The sequence below is a fragment of the Pyricularia pennisetigena genome, chromosome 3 (genome assembly GCF_004337985.1).
Source record: "Pyricularia pennisetigena strain Br36 chromosome 3, whole genome shotgun sequence".
Classification (NCBI taxonomy): Eukaryota; Fungi; Ascomycota; class Sordariomycetes; order Magnaporthales; family Pyriculariaceae; genus Pyricularia; species Pyricularia pennisetigena.
The window spans coordinates 6,355,420-6,376,568 of NC_043742.1; the positions used below are offsets into that span (position 1 = coordinate 6,355,420).

At 51.8% G+C, this 21,149-nt stretch overlaps 7 protein-coding genes across 7 annotated transcripts; 2 read left to right on the top strand and 5 right to left on the bottom strand.

Annotated features, from left to right (window-relative positions):
* Positions 1 to 221: 221 nt before the first annotated feature.
* Positions 222 to 3,974, bottom strand: PpBr36_03468 (uncharacterized protein; the record flags this gene model as incomplete). Its single annotated transcript, XM_029890640.1, has 2 exons — positions 222 to 524; positions 606 to 3,974. Coding segments are annotated over 2 exons (3,672 nt in total), but the record flags the coding sequence as incomplete, so codon positions are not given.
* A 1,314-nt stretch (positions 3,975 to 5,288) lies between these two features.
* Positions 5,289 to 9,677, bottom strand: PpBr36_03469 (uncharacterized protein; the record flags this gene model as incomplete). The annotated part of the gene is made up of 3 exons (XM_029890641.1): positions 5,289 to 6,047; positions 6,124 to 9,299; positions 9,365 to 9,677. 3 exons carry the CDS (start codon positions 9,675 to 9,677, stop codon positions 5,289 to 5,291), a joined length of 4,248 nt encoding a protein of 1,415 aa, XP_029753455.1.
* An 842-nt stretch (positions 9,678 to 10,519) lies between these two features.
* Positions 10,520 to 11,588, bottom strand: PpBr36_03470 (uncharacterized protein; the record flags this gene model as incomplete). Its single annotated transcript, XM_029890642.1, has 2 exons — positions 10,520 to 11,371; positions 11,445 to 11,588. 2 exons carry the CDS (start codon positions 11,586 to 11,588, stop codon positions 10,520 to 10,522), a joined length of 996 nt encoding a protein of 331 aa, XP_029754305.1.
* Positions 11,589 to 11,951: 363 nt separating this feature from the next.
* Positions 11,952 to 12,642, top strand: PpBr36_03471 (uncharacterized protein; the record flags this gene model as incomplete). Its single annotated transcript, XM_029890643.1, has 2 exons — positions 11,952 to 12,017; positions 12,148 to 12,642. 2 exons carry the CDS (start codon positions 11,952 to 11,954, stop codon positions 12,640 to 12,642), a joined length of 561 nt encoding a protein of 186 aa, XP_029754306.1.
* A 165-nt stretch (positions 12,643 to 12,807) lies between these two features.
* Positions 12,808 to 14,105, bottom strand: PpBr36_03472 (uncharacterized protein; the record flags this gene model as incomplete). The annotated part of the gene is made up of 3 exons (XM_029890644.1): positions 12,808 to 13,028; positions 13,102 to 13,746; positions 13,817 to 14,105. The coding sequence occupies 3 exons, from the start codon at positions 14,103 to 14,105 to the stop codon at positions 12,808 to 12,810; spliced, it is 1,155 nt and encodes a 384-aa protein (XP_029754303.1).
* Positions 14,106 to 14,866: 761 nt separating this feature from the next.
* PpBr36_03473 (uncharacterized protein) lies at positions 14,867 to 16,718 on the top strand (the record flags this gene model as incomplete). Its single annotated transcript, XM_029890645.1, has 2 exons — positions 14,867 to 14,959; positions 15,171 to 16,718. The coding sequence occupies 2 exons, from the start codon at positions 14,867 to 14,869 to the stop codon at positions 16,716 to 16,718; spliced, it is 1,641 nt and encodes a 546-aa protein (XP_029754304.1).
* Positions 16,719 to 17,280: 562 nt separating this feature from the next.
* On the bottom strand, positions 17,281 to 18,129 carry PpBr36_03474 (uncharacterized protein; the record flags this gene model as incomplete). Its single annotated transcript, XM_029890646.1, has 4 exons — positions 17,281 to 17,302; positions 17,383 to 17,488; positions 17,613 to 17,897; positions 18,009 to 18,129. The coding sequence occupies 4 exons, from the start codon at positions 18,127 to 18,129 to the stop codon at positions 17,281 to 17,283; spliced, it is 534 nt and encodes a 177-aa protein (XP_029754301.1).
* Positions 18,130 to 21,149: the final 3,020 nt, after the last annotated feature.

Below are 21,149 nucleotides of genomic sequence, written 5' to 3' on the forward strand. Positions count from 1 at the left end.
CCGAGAGAATCCGATCAGGCTCCAGCAACCCGAACCCTGGGATAGCAAACGATCGAATTACATAAGCCAGCGCTCATTTTACCGTGATCGCTGTCAACAAGCAACATGCTGAAATCGAGACTCCTTGGCAGACTTGACCCGAAAAGAAAAACACAAATCATCTGTGAATCTAAATAGGGTGAACATTTATTGAACGTAATCCTACCCTGTACTCCTACCAATCAATGCATGTTCTTCATCTCCCCAATCAGATTCCTCATATCCTCCGCAGTATAAGACAGGCCCTGGCAAATATCGATCTGAGTCTCCTCGTCCATGTCGAGGAACATCTCGAGGAACTCGCCATCCAGAAACCTTTCTGGCCCTGCTCCCTCTCGCTCAGGGTTGCGGAAAGACCTCCACTGATTAAATTGGAGCTCTCCAAGCGGTGAGCTTATGTGCGCTTCCATGTTCGCCTGAAAGTCCATGAGCAGGCTCTGGAACTTGGGGGCAACGGTGCCAAACAGGTAGATTGAACCCTCGGTCTAAACAGAAACAAGAAAGTCAGTACAATGGCACGGTTACCTCCAAGGGGGTGGGGGCAAGGAGGCAAAGAGAGCTCTTACCGTAGACAAGAATGCTTTGGCAACTATTGGCGCATTCGCACCCGTCTCGACCATGACCTTTTGGATCTTGTTGATACATTCGCCCAGGCCAAATTCGCTTGTCATCTGCATTCGCCGCTTGTCCTCTAGCGTTACGCCTGCAGTGTTTCTCAGAAGCACGACAAGGTTGCCATCACCATCAGCTACAAGCCACGAGTCTTCCTCGAGGTGGGATACAGCCGTGGACCACATCGATTGGTAATCACGACAGACCTCGACAAGTTTTGCCTGCTTCGACCCCTCTCCTTCCTTATCACTCTTAGTTGTGGCCTTGTCTTTGCCTCCCGTCTTGGCTGACTTGCCAGCCCCAGGAATGTACTCAAGGAGTGTGATGGATTTCATAATATCCGCCACGGCGATCAACCTTCCATGTACCGCCACGTCGACGGCATAACTGGATGTTTGAAACGCCGCCACTTTGAGGAACTTGGCAGAGGTCGTCGATGTCTCTTGGTACCTCACTAGAACCACCGTCTTGGTAAGTGCTATCACGAGGAGATCATCATCCATGGTCGCTATTCGCCGGCATCCGCTCTTGGTAGCGTGTGCATGGACCAGGTACGCTGAGCGGCTTTCGTCGACACCGAAGACCAGGACTCGGCCGCCGTGACCACTCCCAGTTCCCGAGAGGAAACGCGTGCCAACTATGAACCTCTCTGCTTGCTCGCCATAACTATCGATCAGAGGTGCGCGAGTGACACATTCTGGCACCTCACCATCCTCGAGCTCAAAGACATTACCCTTGGGCTCGAATATGACTTCGTCGAAAAGTTTGAAGGTGCCGTAGACTTTTTCGATACCTTTGGCGAGCTCTCTTCTGATGCATCCCAGACCAAACACCTTATCGGCGCTCGAATATGCTATGCTGCGTACGTTCTCACCCATGGGACGTGTCATCATCTGGCACTGGCGCTGTCTGTCGATGCGCGAGATTTTGAGTTCCATTCTCCGGTCGACTGCTGACTCTGTTGCTACAGCGAGACAGTCAGGGAACGCCGTCGTATCAAAAGGACAGACATATGCAGCCGAGTGTGCTGTGACCGCCGAATACACAATCCGTCGTTCGGCGCCGTGAATCAGACTCGAGTGCTCGCATGTCACAAATATGCTGCACAAGCCGTTGGGCTGTGGTAAGACACGAAAGCGCGCCTCACGTGTACCGAGAACAACGCTTTTACGTGACGACAGCGTACCGTTGTCATTGTAGACAAACGTCATGACCTCGCCATCATCTTTTGATACAAATAGAGTCGGGTTGGCGACTTCTGCTGGCAACACCCGCGCAAGTACAACTTCACGAGCAACGACCGCGTCATCCTCGTTTCTCCGAATCTTCTCGGTTTGCATGGCTTGCAATGTCTCCAAATCTATAATCGAGACGGTGCCAGAAGACCAGAAGCCCACGGCGCCTACGTCGAGAAGATGCGGTGATGCATTGACACATGATATTTGGTCCTCGTCTCGCTCTTCGGACTCGGCGCTCACCTTCAAGTCAAGTCCGATATTTAGAGACACTAGTTTCCTGCCATCCACCGACACGAGGACCCACCGTCCGTTACTTGATGCATGTGTGATAGGCTTCCCTGAAGTCGGTGACCAAGAGCTTATCGTTACGCCGCCCTCTGGGTCAAAGACTGTCACCTTTTCTTCAGTGACATAGAGAACTTGTCCGTTGTCGAGACCAGCCACTAGCAGGGTCGGCTGGCTGAGATTCAGACCCTGTAGTTGACTCAACTCCTCGACTTCACCCTGCTCATCGAATCTGAAAACCCTGGTTTCGGTGAGGAATGAGACCACCAGTGTATTTTCGATATCCGAACCGTACGACTTCAGGGAGAACAATCCGGTGATACCGGAGATTTCGTCAGTTATGACACCGATATCCTCCAGTCCAACCCCGCTGCGGACACTCCGCAGGCTGCCGTCTTTCTGCGCTCCACTGGCAGTCACGATGCGAGCCTGGCCAGAAGAGTACTCGTTCCCTAGCTGACTGTCACCCTCGCGATTGCCCATGTCCATGACGGCAAAGTCAAGTATAGGGGCTATGTTCTCAATAGTCTGCCTAAGCTCAAGAAAAGGCTCCCCTTTGCTGGAATCCGCGAAAAGATTGACGTCATAAAATTGAGAGTCGCCGTAGTGAGACGCAACGAAGAGGGTTTCGTTGGTCTCGGAATATACGAGCTTGGTAGCCCTGGATGTCGTTCCAATCTGCACATTACTCAGGCTGTCCACTGCGGTATCGCTGTTTTGCTTGATTTGAATGGTCAACAAGTGGAGGCCGCCGTAGTCGTCGCCCAGGAGATAATGTGTATTGTCGACCTTTGCCCACGCAACGAACACCATGGCAGATGTGAGCGCTGTTTCGGTCCAAGTCCAGGATTGGTCGTCGATATAGAGCATTCTGGATTCCCCCACCACTATGACACCTCCAAGATGGCACTCATCCCGAGCCGGATTCCGAAAGTTGTGGCGTCTCTCCGTTTCGACCCGCTCCACTGGTATCATCATCGTGGAGCCCGGATCCGGAACATCAAACGTAAACTCCCGGTCTTTCTGCTCGAACCGTGAGAGCTCTCTATCCCTGTCGTCTGTGCATAGCCTATAAGAGGCGAACTTGCAGTCCGGCTCGTTCGGTCTTGGCTGGTAAAGAAAGGCAATGCGGGGATGTCCAGTCTCTGAGTGCAAGAATACAGCATCCTTGATGTACAGCTCCGATATGCGTGCCTGGTCCATCAGTTCCAGTCTCGTCTGAAGCTGGCCCTTCTGCTGGCCCTTCCTCTTATGTAGACGCCAGACGTGCATGACACCAGACCACAGAAGCAAGACCATGTAGCGACCAGACGGGTCGACTATGCACCTGTTCCTCGACGACACCTCGCGCACGAACTGCTCGCCAAGGTCTGAAATGGCCTGCCTGGTGACAAGCTCGCGGGTGTCGGGATCGTACTCGGCCGTGAAGTATTTGAAGCGGTCGGTGCCGACAAAGAGCATGTCCGTTTCGGAATCCTTGGGCCTGACGGACTGGAGCATGACTATCTTTCCAAAGACAGACTGGGAGTGCTCCAGCTTGAGCTGGCCCTGGTCGGTTCGCCGCCATATCTCCAGGCGGTTCGTCTTGGCCAGCACCAGGCTGGGTTCTTCGCCGGCGAGTAATTGTATGTACAATGCATGGCGTACACTGCTCGACCGGTGGATGGGGGCTATGTATGCCATGGTTGTCGCGGTTTTCAGGGCGGCCGCAGGCTGCCAGTCATTTCTTCCGAAAGCCCGGTACTCTGGATGGTGGAAGTGGTTGTCGAGCTTGTCGGTAGGTTGCTTCGATGATGATGCAACTGCAACCGCGACGCGGAGTTAAGCGGGATTTGGAGCTCTAAGTGGATGCAGGTACCCCACCACCCAACCCACCTTACTGAACCTCACGAAGTCTATTAATTCTGGGGAGGTGGCTTTGCTCCTCTCTACTCTGCTGTGAACAACATCAGACGGATCCTCGCAGAAAAAAGACCCGATCAGTCGAACGAAATTTTAATTTTGATTTCATTTGTTTCAACCGAGTGTCTGGTATCAAGAGTTCTCAACACCCTTTGGGTGAATTGAGTAACCCCTACCTAAAGGCCCGCTTTACTGCCTGTCTTGAAGTTCTGCAGAATCTTTGTTATTGAAAACACCTACTGTACGTACCCATGCCAACTTAAGCAAGTACATAGCTAGGAGAGCAGGCACATAGAATCTTTTTTTTTTTTTTTTTTTTTTTTTTTTTTTTTTTTTTTTTTTCAAAAATGAATGTTCTCACTGGGAAAAATATTCTTTTGATATGGGGTGAGTACCGGTCCAAGCTGCAAGTCATGGCAGTTGATCAATTGAAGTTGAGTTGTAGTATAGGTTACCTACCTCTCAACCCAAGGTGATTAACCTATGCTGTATCCTTCTCTGGTCAACTACTTGTGGTCGAGTTCGAACCACAGCACCATCTTGATGTGTGCTTAGTGTGCGCGCCCCTTCTCGGAAAACGCATTCCGCGCGGACAAGATCGCAGCCCCCACCCTGCGCCTCGGACAGCATTTTCCATGACCGAGATGCTTAACTGCTTTTTTTTTTTTTTTTTTTCTTTTTCTTTCCTTGCCTCACGACGTTGCCAAGAGCGTGGAAGTCTCGGGGAACTGCTGGCAGAATCGGACGATGCACACCCCTCCTTCACTTCTGTGGGATCTATCTATCAGCCTTGCACTTTCTACTACCTGCTCAGTTTGTAGAGTGAGAACATCCTTTCGCATGTTTCGGAAGCTTTTCCTGGCATCGACCTCACAAGGCCAAGAGCAAACTTGCGCGCTGATAGCGAATTCGTCCAAAAGTCATTCTCTTCAACGCCGACCGTAGTGTCTGACCACAAAAAAACATACCAGAGAAGGCATTTATTATGTACAAGTAAGATTGGCGACCAAGCACAACCATATACAACTTTCAACCTCCAGCTCGTGAACCATGGAAGAAAATTCCAACTCTCTCTTTTCGTCAGCGAAATTATGTAGTGCCAATATTCCCGTCTCCATCTCTCTCATCTTCTGATCCAACACGCTCCTCGCTCGGTGGAGCAGGTGTCCTCTTTCGCTTTTCTCTTTGTTCGGAAATTGTCTGACAGCCAACTCATAGATACCTCATCGAGCCTGTCAGGCTCGTGCTCCTCACCGCCCTATCTACTGTATTCCGGAGCTGCCGAGCCCGGAACCCAACCTTTTCGGCGCTCTGCTTGGCACTGCTGTCTCGGACGTTTCCGGCGAGCTGCAACATCTCCTCGTCGACCCGGCCCAGAAGCTCAAAGACCCATGATGAGAGCGCACCATCCTGCTTCCCGCTGCCCTGCCTCTCGACCTCGCGCAGCCACGACTCGACGGTCGTGTTGATCCACTCGGCAACGATCCTCTTCTTTCGCCCAGTGAAGGGGGCTTCCTGTGCGTCAAAGATGCGCTCTAGAATCTTTGCAATCACTGACTGCGATACCTGCAGCTGGAGGAAGAGCAGTACTGGCCAGGAGTTATCCGCTCCGATGCTCTCGTCCTGACTCTCCGCAACGGCGTACTCGCACACAATTGGCAGCAGGGTGTCTATAGGGAAGATCATGGTGTCCAGGGAGGTGCGATGCGCAATGTTCTGGATCTGCATCGAGACGGCCTCGTACGGCAGAGGTGGCGGTGCCGGTGGTGCAGTGACACCGGCTGGGAGTCGTCCCCCGCTGTTCTCGTACTCATTATAAGCCTCGTGACGTTCCAAGATTTCCCTGTGCGTGGCGTCGATGAGGTTTTTCCAAGTGTCAGCGATGAGCCTCGTGTTGTGGTAGTCCGCCGCATGGTAGACAAGCAGACACAGATCGTAATAGCATGCCGGATCCGCATATGTGTTGAACAGCTGGAATAAGAAATGTTAGTGATCATTGCACAAAATCACGATCGGACGCTCCGGCTCAAAAGCAGCAGCTACTAACCTCAGTTAAGCCCTGTATTTGGCCATCCAGGACCTTCTCAATCTCCATCTTTCGTTCGTCTGCTATGCGAGGATCGGCCTTCAACCTTTCCAGCAGATCATCCTGAATGTGTGCAATCTCGAGGAGCTCTGATATTTCATGGCTCAATAACTGCTGCTGCTGCCTGTTACCTCCCGCACCCATTACGCTTGCGTTGCCCTTGGCGCGACTGAGGAGAGTGATGCGGTCCTTGATGCCAATGTCGAACTCGGAATTGGCAAGTTCAGCCTGTACCTGAGCCGCATCATAAAACTGCCCCCTGTGCGTGTAAAACCTGCAGAGAAGCTCTGCGTGACGAACGTCCGAGCCTGCCAGGCGCTTGAGGAACGTTATGACGTGGGGCGAGTCGATCGCAAGAATGCGATCGGTCCAGTTTTGTTCGACGTACCAGCCATAAAGGCCAAAGTGGAACACTTCGTCGTCCGAGTCGTTAACGACGGAATAGGCTTCCATGCGCTTGGTGGCGGCAAGGGAAGGCTTCCCATCGACAAGCTCGGGTTCTTTTGAGGATTCTGCATCCAGCCGCTCCAACACGGCATGGACAAGGTCGTAGCAGCGCTGTCGCTCATTATATATCTTCTCCCTCGGGTCGTTGGACGGCTTGTTCTCATTAATCCAAGCGAGAGCTGCGTTGCCGCGGTCTTTCTCCTTTGCCACAACCAGGCACAACCTAATAGCACCCGCGTAGTACTTCAAGTCGGTATACTGTTCTGCAGCGCTCCGCAAGTTGGCATACGTGAGGTTACCGGCAACACGCTCAAAGAGCCTCAAGCTCTCACTGAGCAGAGTGCGCTGCGAGCTGTGGTTCAGAGTCTGCTCAGACGCCCGCTTCAGCTGCTCTTGCGCCTTGAAGATGATCACATCGTCAGGGCTGCAGAAGCTACCGCACCGCCTGCGCAGCGCATCTGCTACTGTCTCCACGTTTGAGCCACTTTCAATATTGCGGTTAACAATAGCTTTAACAAGCAGCTTCGCCAAGTCCTTTCCGGCTGGCTGGGAGAAGAGGCTTTCGTATGTAAGCTCCTTCAGCTCGTCCCGAGTGTTACTCTCCAAGCGCAAAAAGATGTCGGTGACACGTTCGTCGAAAAGCATCAAAACGAAGGAGATGCCCTCGGAGATGCTCTCCATAAGCTTTTGGAGGGCATGAAGCGCCTGATGCTCGGCCTGAAGTGCAACCTCTTCCTGACGACTGCTGACCCTTTGTAGATCGGCTGGACCCGAGAGGCCCTGGATGATCCCCTTATTTGTGTTCAAGAAATTGCGCAGCCTCTCGATATTTTCTTGGACTATTGTCAGCTTAGCCGTCGAGATGGTGGAGCTCACAACAACACCGCCAACTGCACTGGCATCGACTCTTGCGGTTATGACCTTGGCTTTCCACAAGCTGCGAATTAGACGTGTCAGGTACAGCGCAAGGGCGTCATGGCGAGATGACAATTTGACAGATTCTGGCGAGATGGCCCCGTCAGACTCGGCAAGCAAAGGCTGCCCGCCAAAGTTGACAAAGACCGACTTTGCCCGATCCGCTGTCCCTTGATCCATCACCCGACTGGTACCTGTCCTGAGATCGGTGCCCTGACCACAAGCAACAGCCAGCGCGGCCGATACTGTCTCAACGCGACCGTAAAGCTGGATAAATTTGCGGATGTCCTTGTCGAGGCTCTCCTCTCCAGAAGTGACCCTCATTGTGTTGGCAAAAATGTCGACAAAGCGCCTCCGACGCACAAGGTAGATGCCGCTGTTGGTAAGTATGGCGAATTCGCAAGGGTCTTCGTCGAACTGAACAGCCAACTCGTTTCCGAAGCCCAGAGGCTGCTTGGCGGCTGCGAACGGCTTGTTGATCAGGCCCACATCGAGAGCGACGGTTTTTGGCCCAATATCTATCCAGTTGGCGTGTTCATAGAACTTCAGCGCTGATGCAGCGCCAATGGCCTTGATGCGGCCAGTTTCCGGCGCCGAGGCGAATATTGTCGTCGTATCGGGAGTGCCGGGCTTCCTGACAAAGTCGATAAAATAGCCTGGCGGGAACCTGAAGCCGAGCTCACTTACTTCCAGACTTCTAGACTGCAGGTCGGTGAGGGAGTCTCCTGATGCATCGTATCCAGTGTTGCGCCTGTCCCGGTTGAGGTCCTTGGGCGGAAACTTGACGAACTGAACCTGCATGGACTGCGGTGCCAAACTGGACGAGGTGTTGATCATATACGAGGCCGAGCTTGTAGCGCTGAGGAAAAGACGGCAGCCTGTGCTGGTCAATGCCATCAAGTGCAGTTTTGATGCTTCCATGGCCGGGATCGGGCTAATGGCTACGATAGCCATGGCATCGGTCAGCAACGGTGATGGATGATTCCAGTGGGTGACGTCTCGCAAGCAGTGGTTTTTCTCCTTGGTGATGACACACGTGAGGCGATCGGGAGCTTCTATGTGGTAGGTTCTGATGGTTGACTTGTTGGAAAGAGTATAGAGAAGATTCCTAGAGTTGTCGACTTTCATGTCGATCAGAAACTCATTCTTCTGCGGTGACCAGATATCGAGGGACGCAGGCAGCCTTGGCATGACCGAGGACCAGCCTGGCTGAGAGTGGTTGATCCTGCTACAACGGCCCGAGAACCACTTCTCTTCTTGTTGATAGCAAAGCTCGTAGATGTCCGTTTCGTCGCTGCTTCCGAAGAAAATGCGCCCGGAAGACGTGCCAACTATATGGCTGACATGGCTCGATGGAGTGCCGAGAGCCATCTTGGTCGAGTAAAGCTCTATCGTCTTCAAGCCGTTGGGGCTGCTAGACGCAGCAATTCCAAGCAAGATCAGGTCTTGCGAGGTAGCAACCACCAGGATGTGCGTTATACTACTAAGGAATACTCCAGGTTTCGGCGGTACGAGAGCTACGGTCTGTATGCTGTGCGGCTGGTCCTCAAATCCAATAATTTCAGGGTTGGGCTGGCTAAAGTTCCACATCAACAGCGCGTTGTCAATGCAGGCGTACGCATAACCAATCTCTGCAAACAGTCCCAGCTTCGTCGTCAGGTTGCTCATATTAAGAGTCTCAAAGATTCGGTCGGGGATCGGGTACATCTGAGCCCGCTGGAAAGGCGCAAGGGGAGAGTCGGCAAACTGCAGGTCATAATCCGAGGTGGCACCAGCTGCGAAGATGTTAGCGATGGTTTGCAACCGCTAAGGATGTGCGCGGAGAGGGAAAATAGCTTACGTCGACAAACAGAATCGAGGTCTGGGTAGCTCTCATCCTGCTGCAAAACGCCCTTGACTGACTTGGCCGCTTTCAATAGCGGCGGTAACGGAGCTGCAGCATCTGTGCCTTGCCCAGAGGTGACGGAGCTAATTGCTCCAGCCCGAGGGGAGCTCATCCTGACACCGAGCGCAGTTGACGAAGATGTTCTTGATCCTGCGGATGGTCGGCTGGTGTCAAAGAGTTGCCTACTGACGCGATCGTTTCTCGCGGCTATGGCTGGGGTCGCGAGAAATGCGCCAGGCACCTCGCGCATCGGCGTTTGGGTAGCCATTGTCTGTTGTGACGCGGGATCGCTGTCGGTTGGAGGCCTCAAACAGAGCGCTGTTTAATGTTTATCCCCCTTTTGTGATTTTCGCTTGGGCTTTTTGTTTTTGGCGGGCAGAGTTCCAAACAAACAAAGCAGGCAGAGGAGAGCTCCGTCGTGGAAGACCCGTCAGAAAATCATCAGCCGGCGGGTACTCCCAAACAAGCCCTCCAGGCAGCAACAAGCTCCGAGGGACCAATCCAGGCGCGAACTTTCGAGATGTGAGTATACGAGCAGAAGAAAATAAGGTGCTCAATGGCAGGCGATCGAGACGCTGGATGGGAGTGGAAATAATGACTTGTTTCCGAGCAGGCTGACCAAGCAGGGGTGAAGCTCAGAAAAACCTAGCCAATTTTTTGACGGTCGACGCGAACTCGGCGCGACACAAGAAAGCATTGGCGCTAGTCCCGATTAGGACTTGACAAGATCCTAGGTACCACAAACAATTGATGCTTTTTGTAGTTGAAGTACCCTCGACTGATGTCATCGTGTTTAGGTCATTATTCGATGGATTTGTTTTCTTTTTTCTTTTTCAATAATAAATGGTATTTTCAAGCTAGTTTACCTGTCGTCTTCTCTAACCCTGCAAACTAGCTATGCTCAAGTCTCTCGGGTCTTGATTTTACAGATCTCGATACCTCGAGGACCAATTCCCATTTATGCGGATACCTGCCTTCCTTTGGTTGAGTACCCCTCGCATGCCCCAATATTAGCGACGCAAACTATTCTTTGGTCTCCTACACGAAAATTTTCTTCAAACAAAAGGCTTTATCTACATTTTGCGCCATTCACAAGCCCCGTCGGGCTACTTAAGCTTTCTTTGCCTCCCTCTCCGCCTTCTTCAGTGCACGAGTGCGAATATCCTGGTGCATCTTCAGGTTGACCTGCAGTCCGATCTTGCTACCGATGCCGACCGTGTTCTCAACCCACCACTGCATGATGGCATGGCTCCACCACGGTGTGTAGGTGTGGGCCATGTTCTGCGTCGCGCATCCAATCTTGCTCAGGGCCGCGCGCACGAAAGCCCGCGGCGTCGGGACCATGGCGCTAGGGCGGCGCACCTTGCTCATGGCGGATACAATGAGGTAGCTGAGAACCAGGTGGACATCAACGCCGCTGCTGCGAAGCTCCTCGGCGAGCGAGGTGCTCCAGTGCTGCAGGAATGCCTTGCTACCGCTGTAGGTAGCCAGGAGGGGCGTAGGCATCCAGCCGCCGAAGGAGCCCATGGTGAGAATGAGACCCCGCTTGCGCTGGGCCATAATGGGAGCCACAATCTGGGTCGTCTTGAGCGTGCCGAGGCAGTTGATCGTGACAATGTTCTGTAGCTCCTCGCGCGGGGTCTGAAGGAATGGCACAGGGATCGAGTGGCTGCGGCCGACATTGTTGATCAGGATGGCGACATCCAGGCCTGTGAGAAGTTGGCCAAGTTTCTCGTAGTCTTCGTCGTTATCCTGCTCGTAGTCCATTGCCAGGACCTTGGTCTTCAGGCTGCCATTCTTGGCCTCGAGCTCCTTTGCAAGTTCCTTGAGCTTTGATTCGGTGCGGGAGACGAGGACTATGTTGAAGCCTTTGGCTGCGAGTTGCGAGGCAAACTCTTTGCCGAGGCCGTCCGAGGCGCCAGTGACAACGGCCCAGCTACCCTTTTTACCATATTTGCTGAGCTGAAAAGGGAAACCAACTGTCAGTGCTAGCCCATCAAGGTCATGACAAGGGAGTATATAGACTGCGACTCACATTGGTGCCACCCAGAATGAAAAGGTTCAACACCAGGTGCAGGTAACTCAAGACCTTGCCCGAGAGGTAGAGAGCCCCTACTCCGGCAAGAGCCCACTGCACCACTTGTGGCACGCTGCCCAGTGCGTTGGTCAAATTATCCATTTTGACGATTTGCGGCGTAAAATGGTTCTTCTTTCGCCTTGTTGCGAAAAGTCTGGACGAAAAGATTGTCGCAAAACCTCCGTAGCAACCCAAAGCTAGGGGTTCGAGGTGGGGTGGGGTAGTGAACAGCTGCTAACCAATCAGTCTTCTTCAACCTCATCTCCATGCCTACCCCTTGTAAACCACCAATGCACTAATTTCATTTTTGTTGAGCTACAGGTATAAGGTCGCGTCCGGTCTTTCCGGTAGTTGGAAGTAGTTTAAGAGCTGTCTTCGAACGCCAATTATACCGCGCTGCTCACCAGGCCTCTGCTGTTACACGTACAGATCTTTCGTTGAAGTTTCTACTTGCCTACGGCAACAATGGCTTCTCTCAGCACCCTCATGCCCCCACTTGACAATGGGCTCCTGCCTGCGTACCTGATGTTGGTAGGTTCAGCCCAGTTTATTGTCTAACCGGCAGACTAGAGGCAGAAATTCTACCCCATCTCAGTCCTTGGCTTCAGTACGCCAAATGCTCCGACATTCTAGAGTGAAAACTAATGGCATTCACGGCCAGGTGTCCGTTCTCGCTATCGGCAACGCCTTGCAGAATTTTACCACTCTTCACTACAGCCGGCGTATCTACAATGGCCTTTTCGTGTCCAACCCCGCGTTGAAGCGCAAGGAGCGTAGCGATGAAAACCCAAGGCACAACCCTGATGACAGCATCAACAAGCTCGTCCCTGCATCAAGCACCGGCAAGGACGTTGAGAAGGCCAACGACCAACTCACACCCCTCGCGGCCCGTTTGTTTGCGGTGTGGACGCTCATCACTGGCGTTGTGCGTCTGTATACCGCCTACGACGTTTCCAACCAAGCTCTATACCAGCTGTCCGTTCTTACGCACTTCCTCGCTGGCGGACACTATCTTTCTGAGCTTCTTATCTTCAAGACATGCCGCCCAAGTGTTCCGGTCCTCTTCCCGATCTTTGCCGGATCGACTGGATTTATCTGGATGACGCTGCAGTACACTCACTACGTCGGCCCTTTTACCCTGCCATTGTTCAGGTGATTTGATTGAAAAGCAGATAGTGTGGGGGAAGAGTGCAAGCCCCATGAAAAGATTGACAAATCATATGGCATAGCGTCTGAAGCAGCTGGGTTGGCACAGCATTGTATAAAACCACCACTCTGGTCTAAAAGTTTCCGCGCTTTGGAGCCCCTAATTAGTGTCTAATTATAGAGACTTGCGGTACAACTCTCCATCGCAAGCCCTTAGACGAGCCGCGGCTTGTTCAGGGGTGATGTCGCGTTGAGGTTCGGCCAAAAGTTCATATCCCACGAGAAACTTCTTCACGGTCGCCGAGCGAAGCAGCGGCGGGTAGAAATGCATATGGAACCAGCTGCTCTCTGCCTCTTCTTCACTGCAGTCAATCGGCGCTTGGTGTATTCCAGAGCCTATAGCGTGGGCGGGCTGTCAGTCATTCGCTTCTCGTCAACAAGCTTAGTGTGTCGCATTGGCGTGTCTTACTGTATGGGAAGTGCGTCTCGAACAAGTTGTCATATCGCCGGGTAACTTCCTGGATGGCCTCGGCAAAATGAAGCCTCTCATCGACCGACAGATCGACCAAGGCCCGAACATGTCGCTTCGCAATGACGAGAACCTCGAAAGGCCAGACGGCCCACCACGGACAAACGACCAAAAAGCTGTCGTTCTGCCAGACGACACGCTCGCCCTTCTCGACCTCCAACTTTACGTAGTCACCGAGCATATGACGTCCATGTTCCCGACGGTACTTGGACATGTGCTCCAATTCCTTGCCTGGTTCCTCTGGCAAGCTCGATGTCGTCCATATTTGACAGTGGGGGTGGGGATTCGAGCAACCCATCGCAGCTCCTTTGTTCTCAAATATTGTCATGTACCGTAGTTGCTGGGATGGCTGGGACATTTGGCACTCGGGGGCTATCGAGAGGTTCTGACGCACGGTAGCGGCCGCGGTACCCAGAGGGCTCGTCGGGCAAACGTGCGAGGCATATAGATCAGTCCAGAGGTCAATGACGGGGACAATGTCATGGGGCTTCATGTCGGCCAGGGTGACGTTGTGCACGGCCGAGAATGTCAGAACATAACACCGGCCGGTGGCAGCGTCCGCCTTGAGCAGGAGTGATGCAACATCTGAACAACCAAGCAACCTTAGCATTTGCAATCGCCTAAAATAACCCCGCCTCCTACGGCAAATTCTCACCATCGGTCTTTTCCTCTGGCGCATAGTTTGCCTGGTTCTCCTTGACGGCGCTGTAATCGTTGATAAAGACAAACGTCTTCTCATACTTTGGGTTGCTGTCGCCCTGGGCGCGTGTGTTTCCTGGGCAGAGATAACACGACGGATCATACTGTGGGAGCTCGCTCTTGGATGGCGCTTCCTGCTGGCCTTGCCAGGGGCGTTTCGTGCGATGCGGCGAGACGAGGAGCCATGCGCCGGTCAAAGGGTTGTACCTCCGATGGGAGATGTCGTCGAGAATCTTATCAGGCATCTTGAGCGCCGCTGTTGGGTTTCCAGAAAAACGTGTCCAATGCTCAGAGTTGAGTAGAAATTACGACAATGCTACGAAGTTATACTGGGCCGAGGATCAAAGTGGGCTGGAAGTTGTTTACCATGTGTGCAACCATGCGGGGGGGAAGTGAGGTTGACCCCACACATGCACTTGTTACATCATTGCTTTATTGTTTATCTTGACTGTGGGGAGAATCGTCGCGACTGAAGTATGTTTGGGACTGATTTGAATTGTGGCCGCACAAGTAGCTAAATGTATCACTTGGAGTACCAATAGTAGCCGAAAAAGGGGCAAATAACCAACAACCGTTGAAGTCTTGACAAAGGTGAAACCTTACGTATGGCAATACCTGTTTGGATATTTGGCTTCCCTATCGGGGAAATTGATGATGGAAGAAGTAACCGTTACCTGCAGATCACGTGAATTTTGGTAGCATCAGAAGCTATATGGAGGCTTGGGCGCACGGTCCAACTCTTAACCCCAACTCCAACCAGCGACCAAACGCCAGATGACAAGTACAGGCAGCAAGCAGCGCAGCAATCAAGTGTTTAACAACGTCAGCCATCAATTTCAACGCCCAAAACGATAGATTTCATCGGAAAAAACTGGTGGATCAATGTCCACACATCCTGTACTTCGCTTATAGTTACTGTATGCTCGATTAATCAGTTGCACGATCACCAGGCATCCCGGCTTACCCGGGTCTCGCTCGTACCGCGACACGACCGCCGGCCAGAACCATGGGCGTCATACGGAAAAAGACAGCTGCTAGGGGCGCTGAAGGCGGGGTTAAGTATCACTGCGACGTTTGCTCCGTTGACATCACATCTACGGTGAGTATCGAGTCTTTCTGTTGTTTACTTGCCATCATACATCGTCGCTCAGCCGCGCCTCATTCTGGACGTGTTTCGTACTGCACCTACCCCAGATTTATGCCCCACCTAAAGCTACCGAGCGAGAACGTCATTGGAGCATTCAACATTCTTTCCCAATCGCACCAAACAGCCGTTGTGATGGCTAACACGTTTGCAATGTCCCATTTAGGTTCGAATCAGGTGTGCTCACAGTGCATGCAATGACTATGACCTTTGCGTCAATTGCTTTGCCCAAGGCTCATCGAGCAGTAACCATCAGCCTGCGACACATCCCTACCGAGTCATAGAGCAAAATTCGTTTCCGATATTCGAAGAAGACTGGGGTGCCGATGAGGAGCTACTTCTCCTCGAGGGCGCAGAGATATATGGGCTGGGATCATGGGCAGACATTGCAGATCACATCGGCGGTTACCGTCACAAAGATGAAGTCCGCGATCACTATATAAACGCCTATGTGAACTCGCCACGATTCCCACTGCCAAAACGATGTAGTCCGCACGACAACGAGCTGGCCAACCAGACAACCCGCGAAGAGTTTCAGGCACGCAAGAAACAGCGCATCGAGGAACGGCGCGATGCTGCCAAGAACGCCCCTGCTCTGCAACCCAAGACCAAGCCCACAGCATCGGTGCCATCATGCCATGAAATCCAAGGATACATGCCCGGCCGCTTGGAGTTTGAGACGGAGCATGCGAACGAAGCCGAAGAGGCCGTGCAGCTTATGCAGTTCGATCCAGGGGATGGCATCAACCCACGCACTGGCGAGCTCGAACCTGAGACCGAACTCAAGTTGACGGTCATGGAGGTTTATAACTGCCGCCTTACGCAGCGTGTCGAGCGCAAGAAGGTTATCTTTGAGCACAATCTACTGGACTATAGGGAGAACAGCAAATTGGAGAAGAAGCGGTCTAAGGAGGAGAGGGATTTGCTTAACAAGGCCAAACCTTTTGCGCGGATGATGAACCATGACGACTTCGAGGCATTCTCGCAAGGTCTGATTGATGAACTGAACCTGAGGCAAGCGATCACGCAGCTTCAGGAATGGCGCAGCCTGAGGATAGGCGACTTGAAAAGCGGCGAAAAATACGAGCAAGAAAAAGCAGCGCGTATTCAAAAGGCGATCCCCCTGGGGTCCATGGACCGCGATCGACTCGCCACAAATCAGCGAAGCAAGGCGCCACCGCCCCCCGATCCACCCAGCGGTGCTGCTCTACTTGTGGCACCCGAAATGCCTGCCAGGCTGGCAAACAAGGGTTCCCACGGAAATGCACTAGCGAGCGAGAATGCAGAGCACGCAGCTTCAAACGGCGATGCTGTCAAGAGCGAGGCTCATGCCAACGGTGGGGCGAACGGCGACGCAGGCAGTGTAATCGTGGCGAATGGCGACGGCACGGTCAATGGAGTCACAGCTAATGGCATCGTCAAGAAGGAGAAGTTTGAGCTTCAGCCGATTCCCAACCTGACGCCGTTGCAGTTTACTCTTGATCAGACTCCCGACCTGCAGGTCCTGACCCCGGATGAGGTAAAGCTCTGTGAACTGTTGCGCATCCAGCCGAAGCCTTATCTCATGATCAAGGAGCAATTGCTCAAGGAGGCTCTGAAGACGAACGGAACACTGAAAAAGAAGCAAGCCAAGGAGATCTGCCGCCTTGACAACGCCAAGGGCAGCAGGATTTTTGAGTTTTTCGTCAATTCTGGATGGGTTGGAAAGGCTTAGGAATCTACCCAAACTTTGCCTATCCGGAAGTCTCGCAGGCGACTCCCAAAAAAGACTTAGCTTTCCATCGAGGGCTGACTACAGCGGTATTTTATCAGGGTCCCTCCAAGAGTGGGAGTTGGACATGTATATTAGGGGTATCGACGAAAGAGAAACCCCTCTACGTTGTGCCACCATTACATGGCTGTTGGCTATCTGGTGAAAGCGTACGCGTCTTGCGAATTTTCATAATTTGTTTTGTAGTCTTAGTTTGAACCCCCTAGAGTACTTTACTACTAAGCAACAACCATGAAAGTAGAATACGTTCCGTCAACACCAGTTACTGGAGTACCGACGAGTAGTTTCAAGATGAAGATAAGCTGACCAGTATGTTTGCAATAGGTTGACACAGACACAGACACGATCAATTTTTGGGTTATAGAACTACATGCTTGGCGTGTGTTCGGGCGAGTGCACTAACGTGCCCGAGGTTACCAGGTGCCACAATCTGAAAGAAGACGAAATAAAGTGTGGATAAACATGCTGCGAGGCACACAAGCCTGCGATCATTGCAGATGCCAATTTAGCAAGCCGACTGGCCGACGCTAAAGCAAAAGACCCTGTCAACAAGTGTTTCCCAAAAAAAACCTAAATCACTCGAGGGGGCTTTTTACGCTCAACTTACATGTTACCCTGCTGGAGATACCGCGCAACGACATAGAGTCGGCCGGTCTTGTTCCCCTTGGCCATACCGATTCCAAACTCGGTGGTCGAGCGCCAGATGGCTTGAGCTAGAATCGCCGAGCCAATGTTAGTAACTCTGCAAGAATATGACATTTCCGCCCCCGACCGTGTTTTTTTTTAGAGAGAAAAGAGGAGAAAAAAAAAAGCTTGACCAAGAGAAAATAAACTTACTATAGTGGCCAAACTTGCCAAAATCGGGGTCCGCGCCGTTGATGTTGCGGCAGTCGTAAAACGGCTTCTCATCCAGCCAGGCCTTGCTGGCGGCCTGAAGGGGCGTCTGGTGGTTCGCATTGCTGGTGTAGTACAGGTTCTCGCCCTGGCCGTTGCGGTTCGAGGCGTGCACGAGGCCGTTGTCCAGCCTCGCCAGCTCCTGCGCGTAGTTGGCCGCCGAGCTGTCCAGGACCGACGAGTAGGTGAGGTTGGCGCGGGCGCCGCGGCTGCCCGTCACGGTCTGTCCTACAAGCAGGGGGTTGTTGGTTGTTGTTGCCGCTTTTCAGTATACTTGTGGTCTTGGTTGTTTGGTGTTTTGAAAGCGAGGGGGGAGAGCCGTCAAAGGTGCAAACTCACTGGCGACGTTGTGCATGTTCAGCGCACCAATCTTGTCGGCTGCGATCTCGCTGGGAGTGCGCTGGGCCCACACGGGGGCGATGGCGGCGGCGAGGACGGCGACGGTGTTGAGGAACTTCATTGTGAGTTGTGTTGAGGCTTTGTGGGCAATGCAAGCAGTGGTGGTATGAACGCCTGGGTTGGGATATCTGTGCTTGAGATACTAGGGACAACGATGAGGACGTTCGAAGCTGGATGTGGATGTCTTAAACACTCGAGGGATTTATACTGACTAGGTCTCTGGCTTTGGTTTTCATGCTCAGGGCCTTGGAATGCAATGGTCCAGTTCCAGATCTTATGTCTCCAGGACTTATGGATCTCAGGAATGACGATAATGACCCCTTACACAGCTCTCCGCACCGGAATCCAGTTCACTCCCATGATTTGGACGAGTAGTCAAGCCAACGCTCGCGAGCTTCTCCTTGATTTCTACATCGTGACGTATTACACACAACCAAAGCAGTCGACGGACGAGAGGCATGTTCGTCACAGTAAACACCTTGACGCCAACTTCACCCTGACGGAGAAAAGATATGTCTCCTCTGATGCGTTCCAGTGGCAAAAAAGGCATTTGTATCAGCAGGAGGAAAACAAGGTCGCAAAAAACGACCCAGCAGCGGCGAAAAAAAAAAGAAAAGAAAAAAAAACGACAGCACGGAACCCCTGGTGCAAGATAGCTGAGCAACTTGGTTGACGGAAGTGAGGGATGGTCTGAGAGTGTTTAGGGATGCCAGCTGAGGGAGGGTTGCAAAAAAAGCGCAGCGCGTCGAGTTACATTCCAGCTGTGTGCTTTCGTGGCGTAAAACCTCATGACGGCTGCTCCGACGGAAGGGCTTTGCCCGGAGACTAGCTTTGAAAATTCTCGCCCAAAATCTCAGCTGGGCTATGAGTTAGGATTGCTTGCTCTTTGGGTATTTACGCAGGTGGTTCAAGAGGACGCGTTGATGTAAGAGCAAAAGGACGGACGGTTCGGTCCGTAATGTGGATGTTGAATTCGCGCTGAGTACGGCGTTTGTGCCCACAATGACACGGCGACTATATGCAAACAAAAAAAGAAAGAAAAAAAAAACATTTTATTCTCAGTCAAATCATGGACGCTTAACCCATATGAGCCAATGGCTGGAATTCTTGCTACTTGGAGTATTCATCCACCTATGCATAGTACATGTCCTTTTTTTCGGCTATGCCTCGCTCACTGGCTGGCCATGGCGAGAGACAAACCACCCCCTGCGCGATCGATTCAAGACGCCAGCTGCGTCAATATAGCGTTGGAATGTTTGCAACATGTCCAGATTTTATTTTGGGTTTCCTTTACGTATCTAATCCTGTCTTTGTTTCTTATTTTCTGAGGTCTAGTTGGGACGAGACTGCACCGGTGAGTGGCTGCCTTGCTTATACTGCTCAGTTTTTCTCACGGTCAAAGAATAAGACCATCGGTGCTCTGATTGTCTGAGCCAGCAAGGTGCGCTTTATGGCGATACTCGGAAAGATCAAAACTGGCTTTTCTGATGAAGAAAACACTTCTAGTAGTTTAATTTAGTTGACTTTGCTTCAGCCTGGGATGTTTTTGAGCAAGGTGCCCAAAACAACCACTGCGAGATTGCTATTGTAAATCTGACGTATTGAAAAGCTCTGCTCTGGGGTACCATCGTAGGCGCCTATGCTTGTTTACCCAAGTTCACGGTGATCTTTGTGCATTAGCATTAGGCGGCTTTGGAGTGGCACTACGTTTGCAACGCTGGAATGTCAAAGAAAGCCCAAGAAACATCAAAGTGAATATTCGCTCGGCCTATTGCAAGCATAGACTGAAACCCCAGCGACCTCCTGTTGGTATATGAGATACTTTGGTCTACACTTTATAGATGCTTGCAACAAGCTTTGTAGGTGCCTAGGTGTATAAAGTGCCCCCTTTGTGTTAGTGGGCTTTTATGAAAATAGGGCGACAAACAAAGCCGACAGCCTTTGGCTGGTTATTGCCGGCGCATATCTCACCGATAACCTCCCCAACATGCCTCAAGAACTCCTCCAGCTGATCTTTCGGTATTGCACTGTTTGTCAAGCCTGGCGAGTCACTGCCTACCGGTCCTTTGTTGTCAACTGACCTGCTTGGTTTTCTCCTCGAAAGCCCAGCTTGGCAAGTTTGATCTCAAAAATAGGCATATTATAATTAAACAAAAGCCCAAATAGTTTTTATATATTTAAACATGACCCCGGCTGGCAGTTGTGTGCAACACGCGAAAAGTTTATTTATCGGGTCTGCCCAGCTTCCCCAAGCAGGGTCTGGTTTCTTTTATCGCTTTTGCACAAATGTGTCTGTCGCAGTTTGCTGAGGCACAGCGTGGCGATCATGTCACCGCAGCCATTCATTTGTGATGGTGCCAAGGCAACATCTTGAGGTACTCCCAGTTTTGAAACCTGCCGAGTGCAAAGCGATAGTATGTCGACAGATAAAGTTTCTCCGTGGGCCTCTCGATCGTCTGATTGAAAGCGAGAGATCTACACATTCCTACGGTGTACCGGTGCAGCTCCTGGGATCATGGCTGGAGCTTTGCTGGTCAGAGTTTTGGAGTTAATTTATCTCTAATTGCCAACATCGTCCATCTTCCAGGCTATGATTGGGCACCGAACCAATCAAGTCTACGATTTTCCTCTGCAATTTGCAGCTACTCGGCTGCTCACCGAGAACGGCATTGAGTACGTCCCGCTTCTGGAGTTTCTGTTACGTTTAAAATCCTGTCATTTCGAATTACATCCAGACGCGAAAAAAAAAGTCTCGTACCGCTCTATTTCGACAGACTCTTCTGGACCATTCTCGTAGGGCTGGCTGACATCATCGAGAATACGAACCAAGCGGGCACGGCTACGCCAAGGTCTTGATTGACGACACGAAATGCACTATTTTGTTGTTTAAGATGAAAATGCAACGTGGGAATTGCAAAAAAGTCGCGCCAGAATACATAAGTGTCGTATTAGATGTTATGTTTTATCTACATTTCCTGGTTTCTCCAAAGGTCCTGGGGGATACGCGGCTAAATGGGAGTTTACCTCCGACCGTTCGTGCCAACCCCCTTTTGCCGAACTTTTTCAGTGCTGGCGGCCCCA